General features: G+C 39.1%; 2 protein-coding genes across 10 annotated transcripts in view; both read left to right on the top strand.

Moving 5' to 3' along the window:
* The window catches only part of agrn (agrin), a 259,725-nt gene extending 256,249 nt beyond the window's left edge, over positions 1–3,476 (top strand). For all 8 annotated transcript variants that reach the window (XM_040013639.1, XM_040013642.1, XM_040013641.1 and 5 more), the window contains one exon: positions 453–3,476. In XM_040013639.1, coding sequence (XP_039869573.1) covers positions 453–613 — 161 coding nt within the window. In that variant the 3' untranslated portion in view covers positions 614–3,476. The remainder of the gene's footprint in view (positions 1–452) is intronic.
* Positions 3,477–7,858: 4,382 nt separating this feature from the next.
* ptpn11b (protein tyrosine phosphatase non-receptor type 11b) overlaps positions 7,859–14,551 on the top strand; it is a 35,099-nt gene continuing 28,406 nt past the window's right edge. Inside the window, exon 1 of one of the 2 annotated variants that reach the window (XM_040013664.1) lies at positions 7,859–7,998. In XM_040013664.1, the coding sequence (XP_039869598.1) occupies positions 7,985–7,998 (14 nt within the window). In that variant the 5' untranslated portion in view covers positions 7,859–7,984. The remainder of the gene's footprint in view (positions 7,999–14,551) is intronic. The other variant, XM_040013665.1, reaches the window with a different exon arrangement.

Here is a 14,551-nt window from a genome sequence, read left to right as displayed (position 1 = left end):
AGAACATTCTCTCTTCTCTGTCTGACTTCAGTTTTGTGTGACTGCCGTGCTAGGCTCCATCTCACTTTGATCACGGCAGTCTGAGAAATACACTGTCATCCTGTCATGTCCATCAGCTGGTGTCATAGCGAAAAATATCAAAGGCTGTAATACAACCTGACAAAACCATGTAGCTGCTTTTGTAGTTTGTACCAAAATATTTCAAAGGTTGGCTATTTGATGGATATTTCCAGTTTAATTCGTTGCAAAAGCCGAATCCTTATCCCGCTGTTTGATCTTTAAAGGGGCACTACACTGACTTTTAAGATTAGTTGACTAGTTGTGCAAAGTATTTTTCTGCAGGTGAAAAAAAGAAAAGTTTAAAGTTAAAAAGGAACTGCTGGCTGATTTGACTGAAATAACCTTTTAAGTGACTCACAGTCAAAGTAACCTCGTCTCCTGTCCCTCCTCAGGTGGTCTGGAGGAGCTGCCGGTTGCCCGCCGGTTGCCTAAGGCCTACAGCACGGGTTTCGTTGGCTGCATCAAGGACGTGGTGGTGGACGGGGTGGATCTCCACCTGGTGGAGGACGCCTTAAACAGCCCCAGAATATTACACTGTTCCGCCGCCAAATAACTCCAGCAAAGACAGAAATATCGCAAGCAATGAAAAAGAAAAAGAAACCCTCCCACCCGCACCCACTATAGCGCCCATGTCTCCTGCTGTAATTATTTTCTATTTTTGTATACTTCTCATCGCTTTTTATATGGAAAGAAAATGAATATGTTGTTTTCATTTTTGTTTTATATATTTTGCTCTTATCCGCACCTCCGTTCACAGTAAAAAAAATTCCTTTTCTTTCAAGGCCCTTCATTTTTTTTTCCAAAAAGAAGGCACCTCGGTGAAAACAACAGATATTAAATCCATGTCACATTTGATGTTTTAAAAGAATCTTTAAAAAAAAACAAAAAACAGCCCTACCAGTTTTTTGCTTTTTATTATTTTTTATTCTCATCCTTTACTTGAACACGGTGGACCCTGCTGATGATCTCCGGTCACTGCCTTGTCTCGGTGCCATATCTGCCGTTCCACATTCCCCAAGCATGGCCTATACATCTTTGATAGACACACATTCCCTCACGAGAGATGGATGCTGTAGCCGGTGCGTGCGTTTCTTCGATGCTGCAGCCAGCTGCCGACTACAGTCAAGAAACTCTGTATTCAGCCCTGGTATTCAGTCCACTGTATTTTCCTAATGGGACTTTTCAGAAATCAGTCAAGCTGCTACAGTGAGAAAGTACACAGTCATAAGCACTCGATCAACCCCATCTCACAGCACCCTGAAAAGAGGAAAAAAAAGAAAAGAAAAAACTCTCCACTCGATCTGAATCCCATCCCAGCCTTTAGTTTTGAAATATGACTCACTAACACCGCAACCCGATGTGACGGAGAGAGAGCGCTGCGTGCAACAATGACTTGCATATTATTAGTCATAAGTCAAGACATGAATCACAGACATGGATAGATGTTATAAATATAGAGTATATAAATAATACCTGAGACTGTGAATATGTAAGATGGGTTCTCGTTGGAGAAATTGTGCTTCTCCTGTACTATTGTGCGTTCTGTTCTACAATCAGCAGATGAACTAATGATGACCACTATAAATGCATGCACTTCTGCAGTGTTGGTTTGAAAAATCTGGGGGGTTTTTTTTGTTTGTTTGTTTGAGTCCAAGAAAAAGAATCTATTTTGAATAACTGGGAGTCGGGGGAGGGGGGCGTTTTTTGTTCTTGTTTTAAACGAATCGAGGTTCCTTTTTCTTCTTTATTTTCACTTCTCAGTGATTTCAGAAAGTACAGGCTTCACAGACATCTTTAAAGTCTGGTCATTCCTCATTTTTTTGTTTTTTGTTTTGTTTGTGATAGATATATATTTCTGTATTATTCTCGGGAGCAGTTAGTTTTTGCAGGGCCTTTAATGGCGTCTAAGGGAAGAGTTATTACCATATCTGACCTTAAGGAGGTGCTGAAAGCAAAGACTGAAGAAAAGGACAGACAGAAAGGAGGCAAGGGGAGATCTTATCACGAGAGCCACTTCTCTTGGGAATGTCCTGTCAAACAGCAGTCAGTCAACACAAAGAGAAAAAAATCTTCACAAAAAAGAGAAAAAAAACCTCTACCTGAGACTTAAATTCATGTTTTTGTATTTCACCTAGGAACATTCCTGGAGGAATCTTTTTTTTTCTTCTTCTTTCGGCTGTTGAGTGAAAGAAAGAAAGAGAGAGAAAAAGAGAGAGACTTTGACGCTATTGTGACCCTTTGAAGCCATAGCAGCCGCAAAAAACTGGGAAAACATACATAATCCTTCAGTACTTGCGATCTAACCTAGTAACGCATGGGTTTGTTTAACTAGTGCGAATCCTGTACAATTCAGTGAACTGTTGCAACGTGGAGTCGTCTTTGCTGAACCACAATAAGCTTCGATGAATGACTGAAAGACACTTGTTTTGATATGAGAACCTTGGCAATATTCTGAGACTAAATCATGCCTGTTCGTGGTTGAGTATCAAATGGTCTTGTACTTTTTCGTTTGTTCGTTTCCTTTTCTCTCTTAGGTTCCTAATTATCTTTCCCTCCTTAAAAGTCATCAAGCAACCTGTTTTTGTACAGCCCTGCAATTTTTAAGTGTAAATTTAGCAACAACGTGTGATCTGTGGAGGTTTATGTTTTTAGTACTATACACTGGAGCCATGTCTGACTTTTGTCTGTTCACCCACACGATGCTCTATACTTCTGTAAATGGGGGAGGAATAGCACTGAAGCTGATTGTGTGCATCCGCACCAGGGCAGGAATCCCTCTTCTAGTGTCCCAAGATGCTTTTAAAATTCCAGAAGTCACTCTCTCAAAGCTTAAACTGGTCTTATTTTATTACACTCTTCTTGGAGTTTGACCACTTCAGGTGGAACCACTTGGACTCGAGAACACACACACACACACACAAAAAAGACAATTGCAGTCCATGTATGGTTTGGATGGAAACTATGAATTGCCTTAAAAACCAGTCATCTTGAACTGCGAGCAGGTGACGAAGACGTTATCCATGTAACTGTTTTGTTACTTTAGCCAGTGTATTAGCCTCATTCTGATAATGTAAATGAGTAATACAAAATAATAATAATAATAATAATGACTATATTAGTAATAATGCTCATACTCATATGAAAAAAATATCCCAGAGGGCTTACGCAAATATCCTATCTGGCTTTTTACAAAAAAAAATCTTCTATTTACTGATTTTTGAATCTATTTTCTGTTCCTTATTTATGTCTACATGTGGATTACCCTCCATGTCTGGCCTCTGTAAACTACTGTCTGACTGCGCAAACCTCGTCAAAGGGCAGTGCACCGATAAGAGTGGCATGACCTGAACATTACTAACTTTATGACCTTTGTCTTGTGTTCCTACCACCATGAAATAAACCGTCAACCAAATGGAGTCTCATCTTGTCTGTCATCTTCATTTTGTCCTCATTTGTGCCGCATCAAAGCTCAATATTTATTTTGATTACTGATTACAGGTCAAAACTTACAGCACTTACGTTTTCCTGCCACCCTGCATATTTCAGTTCTAATATGAGATAATAGAGTAGAGATCAAAGTTAGAGAATTATTCATATTTACTTGATTTATCTTATTTTTTGCTCATTGGTGACTTTCATAGCTCAAACATTAGAGGAATACTAGGCCCAGTTGTGGCTATAGCACTCTTTTGGCAACATTTGAATGATTCATTCCAGAAAGTACAGTGATCTAAATTAGACAACAGTTTGCTATTTTAGCAGGAAAAAAGCAGCTTGGAAACTGAAATATTAATGGTTACAACTTTCAACCAGTAGGAAGTATACAGGTCATTTTCTTGGAATGATTTTAGCACATCTGTGCTCGTGGGGCCTTACCAACATCTCACATTTCCCTGGTTTGATTTTGTTCTTTTCAACAGAATAGAGTTGCTAATCTTCCAGAGATTCCCAATTAAGTATGGATTAGAACTTTGGGCTAGTTATTTCATTATTCCAGCGTCAACAGCTTGAATTGTTAAATTGTTTCACCCAGGTAGCAGTGGACAAAATTGTTGGATTACTTCAAACTGATGGCAGAAAAGGAAGAGTGCGTGGATGAAGGAGCTTGTAATAAACACCTTGTCATGTAGCTGTGTAAGAGGTCACCCCAACTCAAACCAACTGACACCATTTCCTGTCTGAAAAAACTAAATCAAAGTTGTCATCACTAAAGAGATTTGTGCCACAAGCAGTGCTCCTTAGCAGTTGTTAGTGTAGCCTGCAGCTAAGTTGGTCACTGCAGACTTTGCTTTAAAGCTCACATATTTTCACATGACGAGATGATGCACTGCTGATTTATGTGAACAACTAGGATTTTTTAAATATATATACAGGGGACTTGATTATTCTAAGAACTGGTGTTACATGAACAAGTGCCCTCAGCAACAACCAACTCATTATTGTTCTACCTAATGGGAACGGCCGTTTTGCTATTCAACTGGATGCTAACACAAATATCTAATCATCCAGTCACGTGGCCAAAACCCACTGCATTTAGGTATGTAGACATGCTGCTGCTGGAGTTCAAACTGAGCATCAAAATGAGGGAGAAAGGCTATTTAAGTGACTTTGAATGCAGCACTGTTGTTCCATGACTACAATACTCAGATCAGCCTGTCTGCTGATCTACTGGGTCTTCCCCACATGACCATCTCTGGGGTTTACAGAGAATTGTCCAAAAAAGTAAAATATCTACTGAGCAGCATTTCTATGAGCAAAAATGCCGTCTTGATGCCAGTGGTCAGAGGACAGGGGACAAGACTGTTTTGAACTGACAGGAAAGCAAGAGTAACTCAGATAACCAATCTTTACAACCAGACCATCTCTGAACACAGCACGTGGGACCAGATGGACCAGAGCGTGTGTCGCTCCTGTCAGCTAAGAACAGGAAACTGAGGATACAATTCAAATGGGCTCTAAAACATTGGACATTTGAAGATTGGAAAAATGTTGGCTGGTTGGATGACTGGGGTCAGAATTTAGTGTAAACAACATGAAAGCATGGATCCGTCCTGCCTTTATCAGTGGTTCAGGCTGCTTGTGGTATTTCCATATACAGGTCAGTTTTAAAATATTTTAAGTGCAGTTTAGTGGAAACCTTGAATATCAGGATCATTAGTCTTCCTCCACAAACTGAGGTAATCACAGCTCTGTGCTAACAAGAGGCTTCTGCTCACATTCAAAATATCCAAAGCCAAGCAGTTTTTAAGAACAATTAAAGCAAAAAACACGCTCGTAAACACGCCTATAAACAACATTTTTTAGCTAGAGTGATATTTACTTCTTATAATTCAACTCATCAAACAGCAGTCTGCGGTGGCCTGCTGCTAATTGAAAGTCCCAGATTCAAAAAGAACAAAAAGTAGCTGCTGCACAGCTTCATACATCATTCAGCGCATCCCAAATCTGTCTCGAGCATTTTCATTAAGCTCGAGATTTAATGAGTTTAATTTATTCCTCGCTAATGACAGAGAAAACCGCATCTTGTGTTAATTAAAACTATATGAAATGCTGTGGATGAAATAGTTTTGCCCAGTGAGGGATCCTACTGAGGGAAAGATCATTTTCGAGTTAATAACTGCAAGTAGTTTGATTAAAGGGTTTTTTTCTTTCTTTCCAGGAATTAAATCAAAACAAAACAGAACATGTATACAAGGAATTAAATGATGATCCCGGGTGGCTCACGGAGGAGAGAGCGGGGCGTGGACAGTTTCAGCTCAAACCTTTCCAGGGAGACGGGATTCACTGAAACTAGGAGATGGAGGAAACTCATTTTGATGAATGTGTTGAGAAACCGAGTGGCTCTGAGAAGAGCTGAGTTTAGCAAGAGCTTTGGAGGTAGACAGAGGATTTTCAGATTTTTTTTTAAGCACATGTTGGGGAGTGCAGTTTGTTCAAAGGTCAGAGTGGAACGCATTTCATCAGATCATACCTAAGCCAAACACCATGGCATGATGGAAGAGGCTGTTCTTTGAAAAATCCTGACTAAATTTGTGTTTTGGGACATAGTCGAACACTTCTTCCCTCTGTGTAAAAGGCTTCCCAAAACCAAGGTTACAGTTTTGTTTGTGTTTTTCTGTTGTTGTTGTTGTTTTTTTTTAAATGTCTACATGGTAATAAAAGTTCTTTATCTCTGACTGGGCTCCAGCTGTCCAGTTGCATCACTCTCAGTGTAAGACCTCTTTGTTTGCCTTTCCAGACTTCTTCCAATCTTTGTGCAGGCAGATTTGCAAGTCTCAAGGCAAAAATGGGGGTCAAAGGTCATTAGCATATAGAAGCAGCCGCCTCAGGGTAGAGGGGACATCCTGGTTTCCAGGCCCCGAGGGAAACTGGGCTTTGTATTCTCAGGTCCATTTACACCCCCCTCTAGATTCAACAGGACACTGGGTCTGCAGGGTGATAAAAACTGAATGAGTGCAGCTATTTGTAATACCTCCCAACACAAATCACACACAAACTCTCAAGCCTGACTGATCGTGTTCTCCAACACATGCAGAAGCCAAAGTCAATTTCTACCACTTGTCTACTAAAATATGCACCTGGAGGTGCAGCACAAAATATACAAAGGGCATCCCAGCCAATAAATGCTAATGACTTTGTTTTTCAAGTCTCTCTCGCTCAATTTTAACACTAAAACAAGTTATTTCTCAGCGTCTTCATGAATTTCCACCAAGGTATTGATCATTAGGTAATGTCCTCCCCATAATGCGGCAGGATAATTTTTAACTGATCACCGCACCTAAACAATAAACTGCGTTCAAACCCATTCATACAGCCTGAAGCACACAGCACCTGGCAAAGAGAGAGAGACGTCCACTAGAAATTCCAGAGAGAGCAGAAATTCCCACTCTATCATCTCTGTTTGTCTGCAGGATGCAGCAGAACACTGGGTCAAACAGTGGAAATGCAAATCCATACATGCGAAGCCTGTGAGCTCACAGACAATTGCATAAGCCCATCCATCCCTAGTAGATTAACCTCCACTGATAACCACAGGCTAGTGACGTCAATGCTGCTCTGCCTCAGTGCTTACTCCACTCCTGCACCACCAGCACTACCATTCTTTATGTATGTGTATATATCTGTATGTTAATGCTAAACAAATAGATAAGCTTTATCTGTAAAGACAGTAGTTGAGCTTTAAAATTGTGCAGACAAAAGAGGTTGATTACTAATAAGTTGTTTAAAAAATCTGTTTTATATTGTTACTTTACAGCTTCACTATCCTCCTACTGATAATTATATTAAACATTAACAGTTAGCACAAGCAGCTATGGCGACAGAAATGACAGCTGACAGCAGCAAACACGCCACTTGTTTTAAGTTAAGTAGCCACAGGTGTGCAGTTTTTAGGTGTTTTTGTTTTGTTTTTTCAGAAGTGAGGGCTTAACGATTTGGTTATAAGCTCCAGACAGTAATCTGGGGGCTAAAATATCTTGAAGTTTGTCAGATATGACGTTTGGTGTGCACCACATTTACACAGGTTTCTACATCTACTCCCCCAAAAGAAACACCTACAAACCAGTGTCGGAATTAGTTTGTAGAAATAATAAAATAATAAAATAAATAAATAAATCATTTGATTTTTTTTTTAACAAGAGAAGTGGAAGCTTGAAATCTCAGTTTTTTAAGGCGAAATAAAATTGCAATTCAAAAGTAATATTCGTTCAAGAGCCTGACATAAAAATGAATCCGCTCCGGGTTTCCCTTTTACGCCCCCGTCCCTTAAATGAGGCCTTTGTTTTGAAGGTAAAAACCGGAAGGCGTGTCGGTAGTTATGTGTAGCCCAGCACGCAGGTTCAACACATCCTCTCAGTGTTCACAACAACTCCGCGGAGCCAGAAGGGGAACGTTTGAGGGCACTTGACAGCTTTTAGAGACTGCTATGACATCTCGCAGGTGAGCTGGAGTTTGCTTTTTAAACTGTCACTAATCCCACTGTAATATTTCACAGCCCGCGCGAGCCTGCGCGAGCCTTCTCAGATTATCACTGCACGAGCGGTCAGCGATAGAGAGACAGCCAGCTCGAGAGCAGGGCGCCTAAACTTTTTTCCCCCCCCGTACCACAGACCCCGTTATTACTTGATGCCTCGCCTTTCCAACTACATACAAAGAAACTATTATAGTTTTGTGTTTTAAATGTGAGTTTTCTCTGAGATATAAGACCGACTTTACTGCTCTAACCCGCCTGGAAATGCTTAAATGTTTAAAAGAAATTGGAAATTATATCAAATTTCGTGACCTGCTACAGTTAAATAACGCCCCTAAGCCTGGACCTCACTGTTTCCAGGCTGTTATAGTAATTCACATTTTCATTTTGTTTTTAGAACTACAATTTTTTTCCATTTGTTTCTGAGAAAGCAAATCCTTATTGATAAATCCTTATTATATTTCATATTATCACAAACACTTCCTTAGTTTTTAACACCTCACACAAGTCTTTTACAACGCATATTTTATGGCCTCATTCCTGGCTCTTTGTTTCCGAGTGCGCAGTGGGATAAACTGGTTTAGTGTCCTGTGAATGTAATCCATCAAATGAAGCTATGTCATCTTGGGGTGACCACAAATTTGAGTCCCTGAGTGTTCAGGTACTCTTCAAAACTACAGAATTCCAAGAAACACCTATGACACATTTTGAGTAACTGTGATTTCTATGCGAGTTAGTCATAAAATCTGGTCTGATCTTTATCTAAGTCTCAAATCTAGACAGAGCCAGTCTGAATAAACTAAAATTACACATACCAGCGCACTTTTTATCTCTTTGTTGCACACACTTGGTAATGACTGGCAGTTCAGACTGAGGAAGAATAAGTGAACTTTTGTTTTAAGAGTTTCTCTAAAAGCTATATGGAGTCAGGTGTTCTAATTAATGAGATTGGAAGTGCCAGTTGTGCTAGAGGTGTCCTTTCCTATAAATACAGGCATGGAAGGTGTGCAGTTCTTGTGAAACACTTTCATAGGATTGTATTAAAGATTCACAAAGCTGAAAAAGGCTAAATATGTTTCTAAAGATCTGGGTGTTGTTCAGTCCACAATAAGACAAATTGGCTTCACACATATAGGAAATAGGTTCCATCAGGTTGGATCATGTTAAATTGGTGGCAGACTTTCAAAATGAAGAAAATGTATTTACACTTGAAAGATTCCACGTTCGAGACTATGAGGAGACACAAACCCAGTCTTGGGAAGGCATGAGTTAGTGTATTACTAGCACCGGTCCCAAACCCGGAGAGATGGGAGGGTTGTGTTGGAAAGGGCATCAGGCAGAAAATCTGTGCTAACATGCAGATCCATCCGCTGTGGCGACCTCTTGGGAAATGAGGGAACAGCCAGCTCCTTCATTTGTACAGCACTTTTCTAAGCTGCAAACACAAAGTGCTGTCCATAGGCAGCATAACGGTAAGAAACAACACGAGCAATATGCAAGTACACAATTAAGCATATAAAATAACTTTACAAAACATCCAAAAGGCAGAATAATAAATAAAAAAAAGAAACTAAAAATTATGGGTGTATTGTGGAAACAGAAAACTTGTTGTCAAACAAGAAGGCAAGTGTGTTTAAAAACTGTCTTAAGATAGGACTTCAAAGCAGAAACTCTTTCGGCAGATTGAGTACTAACTGGAAGACTGCATTAAAGTGGAGGTGCCAGTACAGCAAACACTGTGTCACCCTTTGACCTTAATGTGGACTCTGGAACGGCTAGCAGAACTAGCCCAGCAGATCTAAGAGGCTTTTTTTTGGATAGTAAGGAATTAAGAGTTCATTACTGTACTCTGGCATTGGGCCATGGAAAGCCTTATAGGTCATGAGTAGCCTTTTAAAAGAAACTGGTAAGCAGGAAGTTACAACTGGTTTTCTTCAGAAGTCTGGCTGAACAGCTTGAAGCTCAGTTATGCAGGTTTTCAGGTAGAAAAGCATGAATAATTTTCTACGCCACTACAAGATAAATTTGCTCTGATCTGTGGAAACGTGCTTGAGTTAAAGCTGTGCACGGTTTGCCTTTTCATTGTTTGGCCAACCGTCTAATGCTTTGTTTCATATTAACTCATGTTTCATACTGCTACTATATGCTTCAGTATATATTATTTACTAGCCATTACAGTTGAACTTTTGCTTAAATAAAATATGGCGGTGGTGATGTTGCAGCACCTGCATCTCTTGCACTTGTAGTTCTAGTTAGACCTTGGTATGAGAATATACACACCGTGCACAGTTTTGTTTATAATAGTGCGGTGTTTGTCTCAGCTTTGCATAAGCAGTTGAGTAAAATTGAAATCTATGGTAAACTTGGAAAAGTGGCTTATCTATTTATCAAACTGTTGCGGTCATGTTGGCGAGTCCATTCAGTTTGATGCCCCCCCCCGTTATTTATTTGGTTTTGAATAAACACATAAAGAGCTTAACCAAACAACGTGTGCGCACATGGAGACTTAAAGTAGATGAACCACGTCTGCAAGTTAAAATTGAACCAAAAGACAAGTAATAGTTTGGTAACTCACTTTAAAATTTAACTCGTATCCCAAACACTGAATATGCTTCGGATTACTGGATTAAATTAGTTTTGGATAGATTGTGTCTAGTGATGCTCTAGAATTTCAGTAGTGCTAGCCAGTTAATTTCGTCAGTCAACACGGGTGGGGAAAAAATGCTGTCGTTTCTGTTTTTAGGCTCAAGTTCATTATTTTTCATGCAGCCAAGTTCTTGCATTTTTATAGACATTAGCAAAAATCATAATGAACAATTGTTAGTTAGCGGACACTAGCGGCAACTAAGTCCAATTTCTCTAGAGGTCAATGCCACCAGGCTAAGAGGAAGGAGAAGAAAGCACTGAGGTTAAAGCGGTTTTTATCTCTGCCAGTTTCTATGCCTTGCCGCTGGTTGAGCTACATACACTGCAAAAACTCAGAATCTTAGCAATTATATTTGTCTTATTTCTAGTCAAAATAAACTCATCACACTTAAAACAAGACAAAATCAACTGAAGAGTAACATCTCAGTAAGATACATTAACTTGTTTTTAGACAGTGGATCTTGAAACTAGAAAATTTTCACTTGTTCCATTGGCAGATTTTTTTCACTTAATACAAGATATTTTTGTTTGAAATAAGAGAAAAATCTGCCAGTGGAACAGTGAAAAATTTCTAGTTTCAAGATCCACTGTCTAAAAACAAGTTAATATATCTTTCTGGGATGTTACCCTTTAGTTCATTTTGTCTTGTGATAAGATTATTTTGACTAGAAACAAGACAAATATACTTGCTAAGATTCTGAGTTTTTGCAGTGTATGACTGTTGCTCTGCAGCTCTGTTCTGAACTTCCTGAGCTGAAATACCACAGGGGAACAATACTACAATACATGCCATCTAACCAACCCACTCTGTTGTTGATGATATTACTCCGACACCCCATATCAGGAAGGGTTTTAGTTCATCAAAATATTGTGGAGGTCCGGAGTTTCCATGTATCTTGTTATTATTTCACTGCAGGTCTGTGGCGGTTAAATCATAAAGGAACGATCTGTACTGTCCCTCATTGTGACTGTACCATAAATTTAACAATCATAAGGCATTGTAATGAGTTCAGCATAACTGTGGGCCCAGAGAAAGATGTAATGATGAATCACTTTACATCGCACTTCCATTTCTGTTTTGCCAGTTGCGTCTGTGTTGCAAACTCTTTCCACTATTGGAAACCACCTCTGCCCCTCTTTTGTTTATGGAACAGACCTCGTCTGTCACTGAAACTCATTTGACCAGCTGAGAACAGTGAGTCAGTTTTTTCGATAAGCCGACAGGAAAACAACAGCCCATGTGGAGGAATAAGATAGCACTGCCAACATTTCCATGAGTGCTCTGAACACACTTTTTTTTTTTTTTTCTTTAAAACCAGATACATGCTTTTATTTTATTCATTTATTCAGGCGCAAAACAATGCTAATAGACTACACTAGACAAAACATTACATGCCTGCAGTCTTTGAATCCCACATTTAAGGGTAACCTGCTTAAAAAGGGACATGTTTTTTTTTTTGTTTTTTTTTAGGTTTTTTTTTTTTTTTTAGGTAAATGCTAAATATTTGATGTCTAATGTATCAGAGCCTCATTCCTCCCAGACTCATAGTTGTGCAAATCCGAGCTCAGCTTTGATCAGGTTAATACCACCGCTACCACTTCTCTCTGTAGATAGTAGACTTTGAATATTAGTCACGCTTATCTCATGATTCAGTTAAAAAGTGCTTTCTCTGGTAAAAGGTAAGCTGGAGAAGATTAGTCAGTGACTCCCCTCTGACTAATATTAACCATCTAACTATAACGTTTCACACTGACACTTTAGCAAACTGGGGATTTGATAGAAAGATAAATCCCACATGTCTGTTCATTGCTGCCGTGTTAGCTATGCTTGTCTTAATTTGGAAAGATTTCAATCTGAGCATATCAACCAGTTACCAATTTTCTTATCAGCCAAGTGATCCTGCAGTCTGTTAGACATGTAGAACATTAGCAAATGTGGATTAAAACATGCAGAAAGTCGTGTGTGTGCAATATGAATTTATGTAGTGTTAACCGCCAACCTATTTCAAGCTTACAGGTCTTAAACATGAATTACATTTAAACTAGCATTCCCTGGGTTTTGCATAGTAAAATGAGGTGCAGAAAATCTTAGCAAAGTATCAGCACAGGCTGCATTTGCATTAAATGATAAGCTTGTGATTGATAACATTTTCCTCTGGAATAAATGCCTAAAGCAAGCCAGTGAGCAGTACCTTATAAACTGTTAAGCCCCTTTAAATTTGTTTGCTTTTATAGTAGCATGAGAGAGAATATCTCATAAACCATTTTATATTACCATTTTGTTATTTAAAGATAAAAAGCGAGGCATTTAGAATTGCTTTTTCTACATATTTTTTGCCGTTCACAGTAACAAATCTGGCATTTAGTGATTATAGTAATTGCCTTCCATATCTGCTTCTGTGATTTCTATATGGTTTAAAAAAGAGGCTTGCATATGTCTGTGGAAAAAAACACAAGTTATTGATTAACCACTAATGTTTGGTGCTTTTACCGAGAGCTTCCCAAGTCCTATTTAGTTGATGTAAAAGCCACAACTCTATCCCCTGTGCTACAGTATAACTTGTTTTTGCGTGCTTAGAGAATTATGATTGCCCTCAGTTATTTTTAACAGTTTTGCTTATCACAACAGGCAATTTTGTAATCAGTGAGTTATGTTTTGGCTTGTATGTGTAAGTAACTTTTTTTTTTTTTTTTTTTCATTCATACGTGGGCACAGTTTTTCTTATTCTGCATTTTCTACTACATTGAAAGGACTTGTTCTACACAGAAGGGAATTATTGAAGTGAGTTTTTCACCTCATGTAAATACTCCAGATCATCAGCAGGGCTAAAAATAACTGCAGTGTTACCAAAATCCACACCCCAGGCTTGTCTGTGACCAATATAGTCCTAGCAGAGGCTTTCATGCTGCACTGTGGCTACTAAGTATATCACCTTTTTGTCAGCAGGCCTAGACAGGCATGCTTTAAATAGCCTATATTGAACATGAGACATTATGTAAGAGGATAGAGTGGTGGCTGGATGCACACTAGGCTTGTTTCCCCACAAGCTGCCCAAGGCTTAACCTGCAGCTCCCAGCTGCCCCCGTCTCTCCCACAGTACCACCACTTTTTACCTCTACTTTCCTGTCGACATCTCGTCAGATATATACCAGACTATTTGAAATCTCATTCTCATTGTGTTGCATCTCCTCTCCTCACTGCCCAAGGCCAGATGCAGGGAAATGGGGCGTCTGGTGGTTGTCAAAGGCAATCCTATTCTTGGAAAGCCCTGAGTCACTCCTGTAGTCATGAACGAGGCTGGTAGAGAATATGGATAAGGCTTTATAGACGCGGCATGCTGTTGAGTTTGCTTTCAAGACTTCTCAGAATTCACTCCTATATAAATTCATCTTAAACAACATAATTTTGGGGACATCGTTTTTCATTAGTAGGGGAGTTGCTTTGAAGTAGTCTCTCGAGTTTAGATGTGTGCTGTACTACTGTAACAATGTGGCCATTACATACTTTTTTCTTTTCTTTTTTTTAAAGCAGGGAATTAACATTGCATAAAGTATAAAGATGAACATTTTTAATTGTCAGTTTTAAAGTGGCCCTTGGAAAGATATTTACAATTTGACATACTTCTGGTATGTAAGAAGCTGTGATCAGGAGATAATTTTGCTCTTTATTGCGCATTATTCTGCTAGTGTGTCTGTAATTTAATGCTTTCATTTGTACATTTTAAATCTTCAAACTTAACATGAATCTATGGGCATCAGAAGAAAAGTAGTACTAGGATCTCATGAGATAAATTGGGCAGCTTTGAATCTCAATGGTTTTCTACTAGACTACCTAACCCCTAAAATGGTGTGTAGTTTTTGCACACACATTTATAG

The sequence above is a fragment of the Simochromis diagramma genome, unplaced genomic scaffold (genome assembly GCF_900408965.1).
Source record: "Simochromis diagramma unplaced genomic scaffold, fSimDia1.1 OVJJ01000705.1, whole genome shotgun sequence".
NCBI classification, from domain to species: Eukaryota; Metazoa; Chordata; class Actinopteri; order Cichliformes; family Cichlidae; genus Simochromis; species Simochromis diagramma.
The sequence above is the reverse complement of the archived record's forward strand: the minus strand, read 5'-3'. Positions and strand labels throughout refer to the sequence as shown.